Source organism: Equus quagga, chromosome 17, assembly GCF_021613505.1.
Source record: "Equus quagga isolate Etosha38 chromosome 17, UCLA_HA_Equagga_1.0, whole genome shotgun sequence".
Lineage (NCBI taxonomy): Eukaryota > Metazoa > Chordata > Mammalia > Perissodactyla > Equidae > Equus > Equus quagga.
The window spans coordinates 8,999,667-9,018,212 of record NC_060283.1 but is presented as its reverse complement, the minus strand read 5'-3'; the positions used below and the strand labels follow the sequence as shown (position 1 = coordinate 9,018,212).

At 37.5% G+C, this 18,546-nt stretch overlaps 1 protein-coding gene across 2 annotated transcripts in view; it reads right to left on the bottom strand.

Moving 5' to 3' along the window:
• Nucleotides 1–9,871, bottom strand: part of LOC124228604 (steroid transmembrane transporter SLC22A24) — a 52,404-nt gene extending 42,533 nt beyond the window's left edge. For both annotated transcript variants that reach the window (XM_046643128.1, XM_046643129.1), the window contains exons 1-2: nucleotides 9,020–9,871; nucleotides 8,107–8,210 (exon numbers count right to left, since the gene is read on the bottom strand). In XM_046643128.1, coding sequence (XP_046499084.1) covers nucleotides 8,107–8,210; nucleotides 9,020–9,421 — 506 coding nt within the window. In that variant the 5' untranslated portion in view covers nucleotides 9,422–9,871. The remainder of the gene's footprint in view (nucleotides 1–8,106; nucleotides 8,211–9,019) is intronic.
• Nucleotides 9,872–18,546: the final 8,675 nt, after the last annotated feature.

The window sequence follows — 18,546 nt, the reverse complement described above, 5'->3', positions numbered from 1 at the left end:
ATGGACTATCTTACACACTAGATTCTGAATACAAACCTCATGGTAACCACTAAACAAAAAAGCACAACAGAGACACAAAGAATAAATAAGGAGAAAACAAAGAAACACATCATAAAAAACTACATAATTCAATGGGTAGAGCAAAACACATAGGACAAGAAGCAAAGGAAATGCAGGAGAACTAGAAGATGAGTGATAAAATGACACCATTAAGCCCTTACATATCAATAATCACCCTAAATGTAAGTGGATAGAATTGTCCAATAAAAAGACAGAGTAGCAACATGGATTAAAGAACATGACCCAACAATGTGCTGCTTCCAGGAAACACATCTCAGCTCCAATGACAAACACAGGCTCGGAGTGAAGGAATGGAAGATGACACTCTAAGCTAATGGCAAATAAAAGAAAGCAGGTGTTGCAATACTTATATCAGACAAAGTAGACTTCAAGATAAGTAAGGTAAAGAGAGACAAAGGCGGCAATATATAATGATCAAAGGGACACTCTATCAAGAAGAAATAACACTTATAAATATTTTTGCACCTAACACAGGAGCACCAAAGTTCATAAAGCAGCTATTAACAAACCTAAATGGAGATATTAATAATAACACAATAATAGTAGGGGACCTCAATGCTCCACTCACATCAATGGATAGATCATCCAGACAGAAAATCAGTAAGGAAACAGTAGAATTAAATGAAAAGCTAAACCAGTTGGACTTAATAGACATATATAGAACACTCCATCAAAAAACAGCATAATACACACCCTTCTCAAGTGTGCATGGAACATTCTCAAGGATAGACTATATGTTGGGAAACAAGGCAAGCCTCAATAAATTTAATAAAATTGAGATAATAACAAGCATCTTCTCTGATCGCAATGCTATAAAGCTACAAATTAGTTACAAAAAAAAGTTGATAAAGGGACAAAGATGTGGAGACTAAACAATGTGCTATTGAACAAGCAATGGATCATTGAAGAAATTAAAGGAGAAATCAAAAAAAATCTGCAGACAAATGAAAATGATAACTTGCCATACCAACTCATATGGGATGCAGCAAAAGCTGTATTAAGAGGGAAATTCATCACAATACAGACAAGAAAAATCCCAAATAAGCAATCTCAAATTACACCTAACTGAATTAGAAAAAGAACAAACAAAGCCCAAAGTCAGCCGAAGGAGAGAAATAATAAGAATCAGAGCAGAAATAAATGTCATTGAAACAAAAACAGCAGTGGAAAGGATCAGTGAAACAAAGAGCTGGCTCTTTGAGAAGGTAAATAAAATTGACAAACCCCTAGCCAGACTTACAAAGAAAAAAAAGAGAGAAAGCTCAGATAAACAAAATTTGAAATGAAAGAGGAGAAATAACAATGGACAGCACAGAAATACAATGGATTATAAGAGAATACTATGAAAAACTATATGCCAACAAAATGGATAATCTAGAGGAAATGGATAAATTCTTAGACTTTTAAAACCTCCCAAAGCTGAATCAAGAAGAAACAGACAATCTGAACAGATCAATCACAAGGAAAGAGATTGAAACAGTAATCAAAAACATCCCAAAGAATAAAACCCCAGGACCAGACTGCTTCCCTGGGGAATTCTACCAAACTTTCAGAGAGGATTTAATACCTATTCTTCTCAAGCTATTCCAAAAAATTAGGGAAGATGGAATACTTCCTAACACATTCTACGAGGCCAACATCACTCTGATACCAAAGCCTGACAAGGACAATACAAAAAAGGAAAACTACAGACCAATATTGCTGATGATTATAGATGCAAAAATTCTCAACAAAATTTTGGCAACTCGAACTCAGCAATACATGAAAAGGATCATACATCATCATCAAGTGGGATTCATACCAGGGACACAGGGACAGTTTGATATCTGCAAATAAATCAATGTGATACACCACATCAACAGATTGAGGAATAAAAGCCACATGATCATCACAATAGATGCAGAGAAAGCATTTGACAAGATCCAACAGCCATTTATGATAAAGACTCTTAACAAAATGAGGGTAGAAGGAAATTACCTCAACACAGTAAAGGCCATATATGACAAACCCACAGCCAACATCATACTCAATGGGAAAAACTGAACACCGTCCCCCTGAGAACAGGAACAAGACAAAGATGCCCACTATCACCACTCTTATTCCACATAGTACTGGAGGTTTTGGCCAGAGCAATTAGGCAAGAGAAAGGAATAAAAGGAATCCAAATAGGGAGTGAAGAAGTGAAACTCGCTGTTTGCAGATGACATGACCTTATATAGAGAAAATCCCAAAGAATCCATTGGAAAACTAACAGAAATAATTAACAACTACAGCAAAGTTGCAGGGTAGAAAATCAACTTACAAAAATCAGTTGCTTTTCTATACTCTAATAACAAACTTACCGAAAGACAACTCAAGAATACAATTCCATTTACAATCGCAACTAAAAGAATAAAGTACTGAGGAATAAATTGAACCAAGGAAGTGAGGGACTTATACAATGAAAACCACAAGACATTACTGAAAGATATTGATAATGACATAAAGAGATGGAAAGAGATTCCATGCACATGGATTGGAAGAATAAACACAGTTAAAATGTTCATACTACCCAAAGCAATCTACAGATTCAATGCAATCCCAATCAGAATCCCAATGACATACATCATGGAAATAGAACAAAGAATGCTAAAATTCATGTGGGACAACCAAAGACCCTGAATTGCTAAGGCAATCCTGAGAAAAAAGAACAAAACTGGAGACATCACAATCCCTGACTTCAAAAAATGTACTACAAAGCCATAGTGATCAAAACGGCATGCTACTGCTACAAAAACAGGCACACAGATCAATGGAACAGAACTGAAAGCTCAGAAATAATACCACACATCTATGGACAGCTAATCTTTGACAAAGTTGCCAAGAACATACAATGGAGAAAATATAGTCTCTTCAATAAATGGTGTTGGGAAAACTGGACATCCACGTGCAAAAGAATGAAAGTAGACCATTATCTCATGCCATACACAAAAATAAACTCAAAATGGATCAAAGACTTGAAGATAAGTCCTGAAACCATAAAACTCCTGGAAGATAATATAGGTAGTACACTCTTTGACATCGAACTTAAAAAGATCTTTTAGAATACCATGTCTTCTCAGACAAGGGAAACAAAAGAAAAAATAAACAAGTGGGAGTTCATCAGACTAAAGAACTTCTGCAAGGCAAAGGAAAACTAGGATCAAAACAAAGAGATAACCCACCAACTGGGAGAAAATATTTGCAAATCACATATCTGACAAGGGGTTAATCTCCATAATATATAAGGAACTCACAACTGAACAATAAAAAAACCAAACAGCCTGATCAGAAACTGGGCAGAGGATATCAACAGAGATTTTTTCCAAAGAAGATATACAGAGGCCAATAAACACATGAAAAGATGTTCAACATCACTAATCATCAGGGAAATGCAAATCAAAACTACACTAAGGTGCCACCTTATGCTAGTTAAAATGGTTACAATCAGTAAGACTAAAAATAATAAATGTTGGAGAGGTTATGGAAAAAAGGGAACCCTCATACACTGCTGGTGGGAATGCAAACTGGTGCAGCCACTGTGAAAAACAATATGGAGATTCCTCAAAAAACTAAAAATAGAACTACCATATGACCCAGCTATCCCACTACTGGGTATCTACCCAAACAACTTGAAATCAACAATCCAAAGTAACATATGCACCCCTATGTTCATCGCAGCAGTATTCACAATAGCCAAGACATAGAAACAATCCAAGTGCCCATCGACACTGATGATTGGATAAAGAAAGTGTGGTATATATATACAGTGGAACACTACTCAGCCATAAAAAGACAAATTCATCTGATTTGCAGCAACATGAAAGGACCTGGAGAGAATTACGCCAAGTGAAATAATGCAGACTGAGAAAGACAAACACAAGATCATTTCACTCATATGTGGAATACAAACAAATACACGGACAAAGAAAACAGTTCAGTGGTTACTAGGGGAAGCGGGGTGGGGGGTGGGCACCGGGGGTGAAGGGGAGCACATATTTGGTGACAGTCAAGAAATAATGTACAACTGAAATCTCACATTGATGTAAACTATTATGAACTCAATAAAAAAATACAGTTGGATGACTCCATTCATAGAGGAAGTTAAACATGTAGACAAGGAGAACAGATTAGTGGTTACCAGCAGAAAGGGGTGGGGTGGTGGTGGGCACAAAGGGTGAAGTGGTGTACCTACAACACGACTGACAAACAATAATGTACAACTGAAATTTCACGAGGTTGTAAACTATCATAATCTCAATAAAAAGTAAAAAAAATTACAGTTGGTGCAGTGTCTTGCTAGAGACTTACCACCCCTTTCCTTCTTTCAGGACACAGAGGAAGACATTTTCCAAGACCGATTGTAGTTTCCATGGGGCCCTATAACTGGGACAATGAGACATGGCAAAGAGAGGCATGCCAATTTCAGGCCTGACAATAAATTGTCCATTGTGGTCTTAACACTCTCTCACAGGTATTAGAGTCCTACAATGGATGGAGCTGGTTCCCTGAGCCACTGCCTGAAAGACGGATACCTAGGAGGGTCACTCTACCATATCTGACTGAAACATCAGAGAGCACTAACATTTCATGATCGTAACCGATTGAGAGTTTGTGTAGATAACTACTGTGACTACTATGGCAGTACCGTGATGAAAATGCTGTTTGATGAAGATAAGTAGAAAAGCTTCAAGTGCATTTTTGATTGCAGGAGAAGGAAGGAGAGGAAGCAAGGAGAATATCTAGTGTGAAAAGGCGTCAGTCTTGATACAATTTAACGATGAGATGTTAGGTTAGGGCAAAAGTGAATGCTGGTGAAAAAGAAATGAAGGCACAGATGGATACATAGCACATGATCAACAACTTTGGGTAGATTTGCAATCTGACAAAGAAAGAAGTCAAGCCTGGAAAACTTGAGTAACCAGGTAAGGGAATAACAGTTCCAGCTGTGGTGATGTAAAATTGTGATCACTCGATGAGTTATTGCTTCAGGCAGGGTTGAATCTGCTTGACATCACTGGTATCTAGCTGTGTTTCTTTCCTGAGTTACCCTCCCACCCTCATAACTATAAAAATATTTATATGCTAATACAGTCCAAATTAATATCCAGTCTTGACCTCTTCTGTGGCCTCTATATCCATGTATACACCTGTCTGCCTGAATCTCCACATGTATGTCTAATAGGCAACTCCATCTCAGAAGGTCCAGACAGCTGTCTTGATTTTCTCCCCAAATTTGCTTCTACCCTTGTCCTCTCCCATCTTGCATAGTGGCATCAGAATTTACTCATTTGTTCAGGCCGAAAGTCTATATCCCCTTGAAGACATCTATTTCTCTCACTAGAAGTCCCCCAATAGTAAAAAAAAAAAAAAAAAAAGCTAAACCACCAGAAAGTCTTATTCCCTCTATGTCTAAAACACTTCCAAAATCCAGGTACATCTTACCATCTGCATGGATCCCTCTTCAATTTACACTCTTGTCATCTCTTGTCTGGACTATTGCAGTAGCCTCCTAGCTGGTCTCTGATACCACTCAGTGGAGAAGTGTCACTTTTAATTTGCCATGTTCTCAAATTTCACTTAAAAAATAAAGGCGGGGGGCCGGCCCCGTGGCTGAGTGGTTAAGTTGGCGCGCTCCGCTGAGGGCGGCCCAGTGTTTCGGCAGTGGAATCCTGGGCGCGGACATGGCACCGCTCATCGAGTCACACTGAGGTGGCGTCCCACATGCCACAACTAGAAGGACTCACAACTAAGAATATACAACTATGTACCGGGGGGCTTTGGGGAGAAAAAGGAAAAAAATAAGATCTTAAAAAAAAATAAAGGCTGGGAAATGGAATGAGAATAATTTGGGTGGAGGCATCACTAGATAGAAAGTCAGGGAAGAGCTCTTTGAGGAGGTGATATCGGAACTTGAGAAATTAGAAGATATAGGCTGAGCCATGTGCGGGGAAGAGTATCTGGAACAGAAGGAAGAGCACGTGTAAGTGCTGTGTGGTGGAACCAGCTTGATGCTTTGAAGACTAGAGGGAATGGGGGACAGTGGTAGGATAAGAGGTGAGATGGGATTCAGGGGCCACATCTCGTCCTTGGAGGACTTGGATTTTATTCCATGTACATTGGAGTGTCTCTTGGGTCCTGGGGTAAGAAAGACAGAAGAAAGCCCAAGCTTGAGAATGCACAGATAAGCTCAGTATGCGGATGAAATGTGTCCATTAACCAGAGTCACATATAAGCAGGTGGTGCCTTTTGAAGAAGTGAGCTACACAGTCTCAAAAGTTTTCCAACAGAAACTAGGCGGTTATTAGTCAGAAATGCAGAACCATCTTCATCGCATAGAGAGTTGAACTTCATACTTCTAAGGCTGCTTTAATATCTTCTAAAATACACTTTACTATTTAAGATTGACAAATCTGAGCGGTCGGTACTGAAATCAATCCTATTACAGTTGGTCTTGTGGCTGCCACTATTATCTCCTACCCAATTGGCCCCCCAACCCAACTGTCACATCCCCATCATTCTTATATCTATTATTAAGCATTTCCCTGAAGTTTATGTTATGTGCAAAAAAATGCACATATCAAATGCACACAAGTTTGTTAATTCTGTCAAAGTAAATGTACCCATTTAAGCAGTCGGGGGTAAAAATAAAACACCGCTATCACACAAGAAGCCCATCTTGTGCCTCATCCTAATCGCTGCTCCTACCAAAGATATCCAATATCACGACTTTTAATACCATAGATTAGTTTGCCTGCATTTGACCTTTGTAAAAATTGGAATCATACAATATGTGACATACAGTATATGAAATACAATGTATGACATAACCATATCGTCTATGACATAATCCTCATGTCATATAATGTTTTTCCATGTGGTTGGTTGTATGTGGCTATTGTTTGTTCTTATTGCTGAATATAAGTTTATATGAATCTACTACAGTTTACTTTTTCATCCTACTCTTGATGGGTATTAACTTGTACCTATGCTCCAAGAAAACTTATTTATCCATAATTTTTCATTAGATTGCTTCATTCGTTAATTCATTATACATTCATTCATTCACTCATTATGCTATTTGAATTAATAGTATAGAGGCCTGAGTCTGAACACTGGGGGAAATGAAAACTCTGGTACAAATACTTATATAGGTAATATTTAACTATGAAAAACTCAAAGGTCATGACTTTTAGTTGAACTGGGAGTGTCCAGTGACATACAAAGTCCCTCAGTACCCAAATGGGAGACATGGTTGGATGACAGCAATGGTTGACTGCCTCCTTCAGAAAGAGCTCTGCCAGGACACAGGAAGCCCCAAACTTCTCATCCCCTAAGCCATGTCATCCTAGGTTCTTATTATGATTTACTTTACATGGTTACAAATGTTACCTGTTAAAGCCATTTCACAAGGATCAGCATCCAGACTACAGGTGCAATGTGCTACCATACCATCAGTGTCACATTGCTATGCAAGCCACAGCTTTGATAATAATGATTATCCATTGCACATGTGTGCCTACATGGTGGGTATGCAAGGACGACCAGTCTAGAAGCGTCCATAATCATTTATCTAACAGGGACTAAGTGGTTCAGAGCATTGCCAAGGCCAATAATCCCGTTTCACAAATTTGTGCTTTCGAATATGTAGGTACTTTCTGCCTCAAAACCTATTCCCTTCCCTGCATTGAACTAACTCCTAGTCATAAACCTCAAATCCTGGCATCTACTCTAAAAATCCCTCCCTGAAATTTCCTTGAGTCTCATTTAGATATCCTTCTCTGTCTTCCTTCATGCAGCACAAGGACAGGTTAATCACCCCAGAGTATAATTTCCAGTTCCTGTGTCAAACACTCTTATTAGGTGGTAGCTCTCTGGAGTCAGAGACAAAGGTCAGCACACAGCACAATGAAAAGCACACAGTTAGAGCTCAGGAAGGAATTCTAAAATAAAGGGTTGAAAACAGCAGCTGATAAATAGCCCAGAAGAAAGTGAGGTGACACTCACCTGTCTGAAATATGGCCAAATATCAGACCTCCCAGCAGCTGGGCAACCATAAACAGGGATTGAGCCACTGATATTAGGGACTGCGATTCACACACCAGGTCCCACTGGAAGGGAAGGAAGGCGCACAGCACTTTTAGAAGGGTTTAAATCCTTTAGTGGGAACTGACTTCATACTCCTACGTATGATGTACACAACCTCCTGCTATGTGGGTCCTGCCTCCCTTTCCTAACCCTTCTCCCCTAAGATCCCACACTCTAAAAACAGTGAACTTTTCTCAATACTTCAAATGCAGCTAGCTCATCACTCTCTGTTCTCTCAGATCCTTTAAATAGTCTGTATCCTCGTGTCTATATATCTTTCTTCATTTTCCTCCTAGACCACCAATTCCTTTTATTGCATTAACTTACACACAGTCTTCAGATATTATTTCAAACATCATTTTTCCAAGAAACTGTTCCTCATCCTACAGTTAACATAATGGCCCTGCCTTTGAATTCACTTAGCAGTCAATATTCAGCTGCTACAGTAACCTTCATCTCTGGCTACAGATCAAACCACTCGAAAAACTTCAAAATACTCATTCCTGGATCCTTTGACCAGAGGTTCTAATTTACTTACACTGGGCATAAGTTTTCTTTGAGTATTGAGAATCAATGACTGAGCATAACATTACTTTTTAAATTATAGATCTCTCTCACTAGAGTAAAGGATATAGTGACAGGTTCATGTTTGGTTTATTCAATTCACTAACCTCAATACTAATACTCTTGACTGCCATAGTGTAGACAAGTAACACTATCTGCTGAAGGAATGAAGAACAGGCTGATTATGGTATTCCCTTGGGGACTAAATGTATAAAGCAAGCCCATCTTTTGTGTTAGGTCTAAACACTTTTTACATGGGGCCTCTTACCTCAGTCACGATGGTGGAGGAGAAGGAGCTTCGGTCATACACCCAGCCGTCCACACAGGGCTCCGTGTCTGGCTCACTCATGTTAGGGAAGGTCCCATTTAGGTCAAGGAACTGCCACTGGGGATGGATGAAGCGACGACACTTCTCTGGCCTCAAGTTTGAGTCCAGTGGGATGGAGATTCTCAGAAGGGTTTCTTGGCTGAGGATTTCAGTGCCATTAGCTGAGACAGTGTCATTGTCAAGGATGTGGACCCAGCAGCGGTGACCAGGGACGGCTGCAGTGAAGTTCTCCAATAGCATATGAGGGTATGCTATGAGGATGCAGATACAAAAGAAAGCTGTCTGAAGGATCTGGAATCTCCCCAGGCTTCCGACTTGATCCAGGAGGTCCTGAAAGGCCATCAAGGCTGAACAGGTGATCCCCAAGAGGAGGCACAACGACTTCACAGGGACAAGTTCAAAGAGAGAAAATATTTCCTTTCACTGTCACACCAAGTCCGTGTCGATCCTGACATGACTTTCTCCTCAGTGGCCCCGCCTCACCACTACTGAAGAGCAGTGGGAGAAGTTGTCCCCAAGTCTTTTGAGGTTAGGCAGCTAGACAGTTTCAATAAAGTCACAGATTTAATTATTTGGCAAAAAGACTTCAGCTGTTGACAAGTAAACCTGCTTAAAAGACTACTCACTGCATGACCCTGATCTTAGAGGCTCCTGAGAAGTCAACTGTACTTTAGGCAGAAATACACCTGTTCTCCACACATCCTTAAATACACCTGTTCTCCACACATCCTTAAATACACCTGTCCAATGATCTGCTATTATTTTCAGAAAAGAGATGTTTGGAGACTCAAAAGTAAACTGCTTTGTGATCTTCTGGTGCAAAGAGAAGAGGGCAGGGCTTTTCTTGGTTAGGACTGATTTTTGATTAAAAGTTAAAGGAAAAAATGCTTAGTTAAATTAAAGCAAAATGGAATGCTGTTCACAAACACTAATTTTTGGTGACTGAAGTTCTGCTTCAGTTCGAATCATACCAGTGACAGTGAACTTAAGATTTTTGAAATAACGAAATTTTGAAAAGGAGGAAGGAAATAGTATTTTTCTGTAACCATTTATTTTACCAGATTTATTGAGCCATTCAGGTAGCATTTCAGACTTTCTCTGCTGCTGCTATAAGTAAACGGTGTTATGTATTTACATATATTTGTATATTATATATTTATTTATAAATTTACAAATAAAATGTGAGGTCAGTGTTTCAAGGTCTCAAAATCCAGTTAATAAGAGACAGATGCATAAATAATTACACTGCAATGTCAAAAGATAACCATAAGGAAGATACACAATGTGCTATGGCAGAATTAAAGAGAAAATGTTAATGATTCCTGGAGAGATTTCACGGGGTTGGGAAGTGATCCTTGTAGAAACGGACTTTTACCTGCTCTTAAAGGAAGATTCTTGAGACTCTGAAGCAGCAGGTGAAGAAAGGGAAAAAAGTCAATTTCTGACCAAGAGACTAATAAGTACACAATTATAGTAAAAGGGTAAGTAATATTTGTGCACCTACAGGATAATCAAAAGCTAGACGCTAAAGAATATAGAAGGTAATAATGGGAGAAGGTAGGTTGACAAAAATAACGTTTAGAATTTATTCTGCATACTTGAGTTTCTTATCCTTGAATTTGAAATTCAGCACCTGTGGAACATCTCAGAATGCGGATTCCTGTGCAGCCCATAGAGATTCCTTTTCAGGAAATGACTTTGTCAGAGAAATTCCAAAGATGAAATTTAAGGAATTATTGAATGTTACTGTAAAATTTTAGAAAGGAGTATGTCTCAGTTTGCTAGGGCTACCATAACAAAATACCACATGCTGGGTGGCTCAAACAACAGAACTTTCCTTCCTCACAGTTCTGGAGGCTAGATGTTCAAGATCAAGGTGTTGGCACCTTTGGTTTCTTCTGAGGCCTGTCCCCTTGGCTTGCAAGATGGCCATCTTCTCACTGTGTCCTTACATGACCTTCCTCTGTGTGTGCACATACCTGGTGACTCTTCCTCTTCTTCTAAGGACACCCATAATATGGGATTAAGGCCCCACTCAAACGGTCTCATTTTAACTTATTCATCTCTTTAAAGTCTTTATCTTCAAATATGGTTATATTCTGGGGCATTAGGGGTTGAGAGCTCAACATACAAATTTGGGGAGACACAATTCAGGGTTATATAATTAAATTTTTATTTTAACGAAGTACTGATACCAAGTAAAAATAGTGAGAAGTGAGTGGTCCAGCAAGGCAGACCATTCAGAGCCATAGGAGTATAATGATATAAATGGTGACAGTCACAGCTAAGAATTCACTGAGTATTCACTAGGTGTCAATTCTGTCATAAGCACTTTTCACGTTTTTATTCCTTTAGTCTTCACCTCCTTATTGTCTGCATCTTACCACTGAGAAAACAGAGGTCCAGAGAGATTAAATAACTTGCCAAAGGATATCCAGAGTGTAAGTGGTGACGCCAGCACATGAACAAAGGTAGTTTAACGCCAAAGACAAACTTTTACTCACTTTTGATTTACTAGTTTTATCCTCATAAACAAAATGATTATTTTTATGAAATGATGAAGGTGTATCTAGAGTCAAGTAGACAGAGAGAGAGAAGAAGCTGACATCATTGTTCCCCATCCTCCAAATCTTCCACAAAACACAGAAAAATTAAAGGAGAGGAAATTCAGTACCATGGACTTAAGTAAGTACCATGATAATCAAACGTAGACACAAAAAATAATGAAGTTGAATGTTCCATGGATCAAACAGCAAGCATCTCTAGAGTAATGGGGGAAAAGGAGGATGAAGAGCAAAACATATTAAAAAGGCAATAACAATCACTAAAAACATATCGATATCTTCCTATGTGCCAAACACTGGGTGAGGTCCTTTCCATGCACCTGCTATTTATTCTTCACAACCACCCTGTGAGATGGGAATTATTCCCCTTGTTTTGCAGGAAAAATATATGCCCAATCAAGTTGGCTGAGCTAGTATGATGTGAACATAGTATAAATGTTAATAAAATCCGGCAGGAAGTCCAATGTTGGATATGTAGTGGAGGATGAACCTGGTGGCCAAGGATGGGCAGGAAATCAGGAAACTCTGCATAATTCTAGAAACACCTGGCTGTAAATTCTCATGCCATCCTTATAGTAAACTTCTTTTGCGGCTTCTTTTATGTCACAGATTCCACAATTATTTATAGGACAAAAGAATTCCAAGCACTGCAACGTTGATCTGAGAAGTTTATGTCTTACTGAAATGCAGGAGAGGTGAGAACTGCTCTCCTTCTTGATGAGCTCGCATTGGGTACCACCACTGCTATCTCTCTGGGTTTTGTTACATATGTGCTCTTAACCTGATATGTTGATTTATTTATGTCTCCTTTCCTTCCAGCATCACTGGTTGATTTGCTAGCTTGATTTAAGTTTCTCTAATTAGACATTTGCAGTGATTTGCTTCTGTGCTCAGTTTTCCCTTTGATCCCATTGAAACTCTTCAATATTACAAGAGGGCAAAACTAGGATTCACATTCATCATTGCTTCTTGGGGACAGATGTGCACTAGACCATGTGAGAAACTTCTGTAAGGCAAGGCTGCCTTCAAAACTGAGGCCTCCGCAATGATTCTCCTCAGAAATATGCCCCAGGAAGATGCTGCCCTCATCCCTGAATACATCTCCGAGTAACTCTGTGGAATCACAGCCTTCCCCACCTTTTGGGGAGGGAAGGAAATACAGGACATAGGCAGAAGAATTCTGTAGCATAAAATAAGCTTCATCCAAAATCACCAAATCCCACATGTACAAACAGGCTGTGATGTCACCGAACTTAAATAAAAAACAAAATAAACTTCTGATGAACCCACTTTCTCCTTCAGCTACTGCCCTATTATCCAATCTCATGGACAGAAAAAAATTCTTTTCTCATTTTCTTTTCTCTCATTTATATTTTTACCCAATCCTATCAGGCATTCATCTCTACCAAATTTCTTCTGAAGGTCCTAGTGTTTTCTATCTTTTTAGATCCAAATGTTTATGTTATAGTTGATAAATTGCTCTTCCTGGAAACAGTTTCTTTATTTGCCTATCAAGACCTTACTTTATGTTATTTTACTAATTCATTGCAGGCTGCTTTTTCTCATTCTTCTGTGTTGACTCTTCAAACATTTGGAGTGTTGGAGAGTTCCTGAATATTTTCTCTTCTCTATCTATACCCACTTTATCTCTTTACTAATGGTTCCTAAATTTACATCTCTGGCATGCTTCTTCCCTAAACCTCAAGTTTTAAAACTTGCTGCAATTTCGAATGACATCCAGAATCTGACGGCCCCTAACCACCTGCCTTATTACCCACCAAGTCTAACTCTCATTTCTCACCTGGTTACTGTCCCCTTCCCTATTCCTCCATATAAATCTTCAAGTAAGTCGTTTAAAATTAATCATGCAACGTCAGGTCTCTGCTCAAATGTGTCTTATGGCTTCCATCTCATGCAGAGGGAAAGGCAACTCTCTTTCCTTCTAGGCCCCATCAGATTTAGTCCCCTCTGTCTCTTTACATCTCTGACTTTATCTAACATTATTCTAGCCGCACTGGCCTCTTATATGTTTCAAAAGATACCAGGCACACTCTCACTGCAGAATTGCTGCATTTCCTTTTTCTACAACAGACTTTCCTCAAAAACTCCTTCAGTACTTTCAGTTCTCTGTTCAAATGTTATTACCACATTTGAGAGGTCTTCCCAATGTGTTCTCCTTAGATATTAATATAGACCTCATCTCTCACTCTCTATCTTCTTGCTTTGCTTTATTTTCTTCACACCACTTAGCACTCCAGCAATATATTTGCATATTGTCTGTTTCCTCACTACTCAATTAAAAGTCCAGTGAAATAAAACGGTCTGCTTTGTTCTATGTTGCATCCTCATCACCTTGAAGAGTTCTTGGAACATATTAAATAATTGTGGAATATTGAATAAAAGGGACACGAGAAAGTCTAAGGCACTGGGATCCTATCGCATTGAACTTAATGATTATGCTATGGGGACCGCCCTCCAAATTAAATTTTTTGTATGTGTATATCTATTTGTCCAAGCATCAGTTCCTAAAGACTTCCTTTCTTCCATTGAGTTTTTCTTGTTCCCTTTGTTAAAAACTCTATTGATCATAAATTTAGGGTTTACTTTTGTACTCTCAATTTTATTCCTTTATCTCTATGTCTACCCTTCTCCTGAATCACTCTATTCTACAGCTTTGCAGCAAGCTTTAAAATAAAAAAATACGACGCTAAGTTCATTCTTCTTTTTCAATATTGTTTTGGCATTCTGGGTCCTTGAATTTCCATATGAATATTAATGACAGTTTGTCAATTTCTGCAAAAGAAAAAGCCAGCTGATATTTGGGTATAAATTGTGTTGAATCTGTAGATAAATTTAGGCAGTATTGCTATATTAACAATATTAAGCCTCCTGATACAAGAATATGAGATAGCTTTCCATTTATTTACATCTTTATTGCCCTACAACACTGTTTTGTAGTTTATGGTGGACCATTCTTGCATTCCTTTTCTTAATTTTTCCATTATTTTATTCTCTGTGATACTATTGCAAATTGATTTGTTTTCTTAGATTTATTTCTTGATTGTTTATTGCTAGTGTACAGAAATAAGATTGCTTTTTGCAATGCAGTTGTGTCTGCAATGTTGGTAAACTCGTTTATTACTTCTAATAGATATTCAGTTGATTCCTTGGGATATTGTATATATGTCATCTGCAAATAAAGATCATGTCATCTGCAAATAGATAGTTTTGATTTTTCTTTTCCAATACAGATGTCTTTTATTTATTTTTCTTGTCTAATTACCCTCACTAGAACTTTCAATGTAATGTTGAATGTACATTGTATGAAGATATCATTATAGTGTTCCTGAACTTATGGTAAATAAATTAGCCTTTCACCATTTTGGATGACAATTTCTGTCAGTTCTTATATATGTTCCTTTTTAGCTTTATTGACGTATAATTGATATACCAAAAAATTTCACACATTAGTATACATATCTTGATGAGTTTCTACATATGCATACACCTATGATACCATCACTACAACCAAGGGGCTAACCATACCACTTACCTCCAAAAATTTCCTTGTGTTCTTTTGTAATTTTTTTTGTAGGAACGCTGAACTAGATCCATCCTCTTAACATATTTTAGCTATATTGTTAACTATATATATATATACAAAAACCTTTCACATTCTGAAGATTTGCTGTTTATCTGTATTGTCTCATAGGATTTTTAAGACTTGCTTTTCTTTACAATTTTAGCTCTTAAATTAATCACAATTTATTCCAATGTAATATAAAGCTATAATATTATTTCCCTAAAATAGTTAAATAACTTTTTCTAGACCTATGCTTTCCTCTCTATTTCTAATTTCACCTATATCATAGCATAATTTATTCTAGATACACTAGAATTTTTTTCTGAACTATCTTGTTTGATTGACTTTCCTAGAAATTACTTTGATTTGGAGATCTGCAAACAGACCCCACTGAGCTTTCGGCAGAAGATTCCTCACAAGTATTTATACATGTGAAAAAATACGTAAGAATGGAGAAAGACCCATCTAGATGATTAGAGGTAAAACTCTCTGAATTTCACACCAGGGTGGGGATAGTGCCTATTCCCAATAATCCAGAGTAGAAAAACTCATAATTCATGTGGAGTTTTTTGTAGAACTCTCAGAATTTGATTCAATAGGGTAAAAAATTAACCTTATGCTAAATGCTGCTTTTATGTCACATAAAGATGCTTAATAGCAAGACCCCAAAATATCAGTATTTCCGAATAACTTGAGCATATCTCATACAGCTCAATAATACTTTAAGGCATACAAAAATATCCAGCACCCAACAAAGTAAGAATCAAAATGCTTGGCTTCCAATAAAAAATTACCAGCAAGCAAAGAAATAGGAAAATAGGATCCATGTGAGGAGAAAAATCACTCAAGAAGAACTAGATAAACCGAATAGCCATATATCTACTAAGAAAAATAAATTTATAGTTAAACATCCTCCCACAAAGAAAACTATAGGTATCCTCACTGAAAGCTTTTACCAAGTTGTACACAGCCTCCTTCAGGAATAGAAGAAGAGACAATGTTTCCGAACATTTTATGTGGCCAGCATTGTTCTGATATCAAAAGCTGATGAAGATAGAGGGAAAGTAAACTACAGACCAATAACTCTCACTAACATAGATGCAAAGTTGACATAGATGCAAAATTTATCACGAAAATTTTAGCAAATCAAATAAAGCAATATGTTTTTTTCTAAAAAAAGGTTACTACATCCTGACCAAGCAGGCCTATCCTAGTGCAAGGTTAGCCTAACAGTTTAAAATATAACAATGTAATTCACCAGTTAAAGAGACTAAAACAAGAAAAAACATATGTTCCTGTCAATAAAATTGACAACATCTATTTGTAAAGGTGAAAAGTTGTAGGACTGCGAAGAGGACATGTTTCCGGTGTTTTTTCCGGAGATCTAGTAATCTTTTTGAACAGAAAAGTGAAATTCATTGGCACCCCTTCTTTGCTCTCCAATCCATAATTTTGGTATTGTATAAAGATGCTGGAATCTTGATATCTCAGATGGGGAGGTTTTGAGGTATATGGCCCCAAAATAACTCCAGAATCCTGCCAACTTAGAGAATTGAGCCTCCAAGTTAAAATCATTTGGCTTGTAGAAAAGTACAAGGTGACATCCAAGTTGCATTTGTGGACAACCTGATACTTCTGATTTTATGCTTTTGTCTCATTAAATCTCCGTATCCACGGGAACAAGCCAAGTATTCCTTTGTAAGTCATACATGCTCATTAAGTGTTTGTTGAACTAAAAATTGAATAAAACTCAATATAATGCTACCTGTTTCTAGCAGCTTTATAGCATGCTTGATTTTTTTATTATAGCGTGCATTCACCACTATCAATTCCCATTGCCATGTGCCCTAACCCACAATGACAATTAAGTCTGCTGTTTTGAACATGAAATCTTATATTTCAAGTTGGGGTTGTCTTAAATTACTAATATTTAAACAGTTTTCCATATATTAATTAATCCTGTGATTTGGAATATAATTTTTAATTTATGGTGATTTTATTAAGTGTGCATATATTTTGAAAATTGCTTATCCTGTTATTTGACTTTCTATTTTGGTAATGTTTTAAATGACACATGATAATTTTTTAAAATATGAAGAGAGACAATTACAAAGAAAATGTAACAATCACTTAAAATTCCATCATTGAAAGGTCACCATTGTTATTATTTCAAAGAATGTAATCAAAGGGCACATCATCTTTCTATTTGCCAGTGATTTATGAAGTCAAGCCGTCAAGACAACCACAAGTTGTCAACACAACCCCAAAATGGTTTAAATGAGCTTATATCAGAGGTGATACCAGTTTCTACCCCATAGCCCCCCTCCAAAGTATCATGTATTAAGTGTGTATATATTGGTATCTGTTTCTGGATTTCTTCTGATTTCTGGGTGCATATGCTATATTGTTCTGATTTTTGCAGATTTATGATATGCTGCTCCATGTGTCAACAAGCTACATCCTAATTCCACGGTTTTCCTTTGTTTCTGAATCATCTTGTCTATTAATATTTATTGATAAATTTGAAACTTTTTCACTTATCTCCCCAAAATATTGGATTGATCATAGAATTACATGTTCCCACAATTTTTTTAAACTGGAAATTAGTGCCATAAATGTAAATGAGATTGATTTTTCCAGTGTATTGTCTTGCAAATTTGTAGATATAACGGAAAACTTCTGTTTTTTTTTCATATTTTTTGTTTCCTCACCAGGGAGCCTATGAAAGTGCCTTAAAATTTTGTCAGATTTATGTAGGAATCTTTTTCATTTACTTTTCCTGAGAATTTTTCGCTGGAAAAAAAACAGAAACAACCAATCAAAAACCAAAAACAAACATTAAAAAAACAGAAAAGATAAAAAATAAGTTTATCTTTATCCATGCACAAGTACAAACTGATCCGCTAACTATCAGCTTTTTATAATCCAGTAAAACTCATGAGCGATTGACACTCATGTTGGAAAAGGCCCTGCTGCCTGTGCAGACCCAAGAAAGCAGTTTTGAAAGTTTCTACTCTCATTGGTCTCTTTAGACCTCTGGTCAATGACACCTTTTGAAAGTCAACAGGTGGATTGAAAATCTTAAGGGGACTGCCCATTTTTCTTGGGTTGAGTTGTGTCCCCCCAAAATTCATACGTTGAAGTCTTAACTCTCAGTATCTCAGGATGTGAGATTACCATGTTTGGAAATAGGGTTGTTGCAGATATAATTAGTTAAGATGAGGTCATACTGGAGTATGGGGGGCCTCTAATCCAATATGACTTGTGTCCTTATAAAAAGGGGAAATGGACACAGAGGCATGCAGGGAGAATGCCACGTG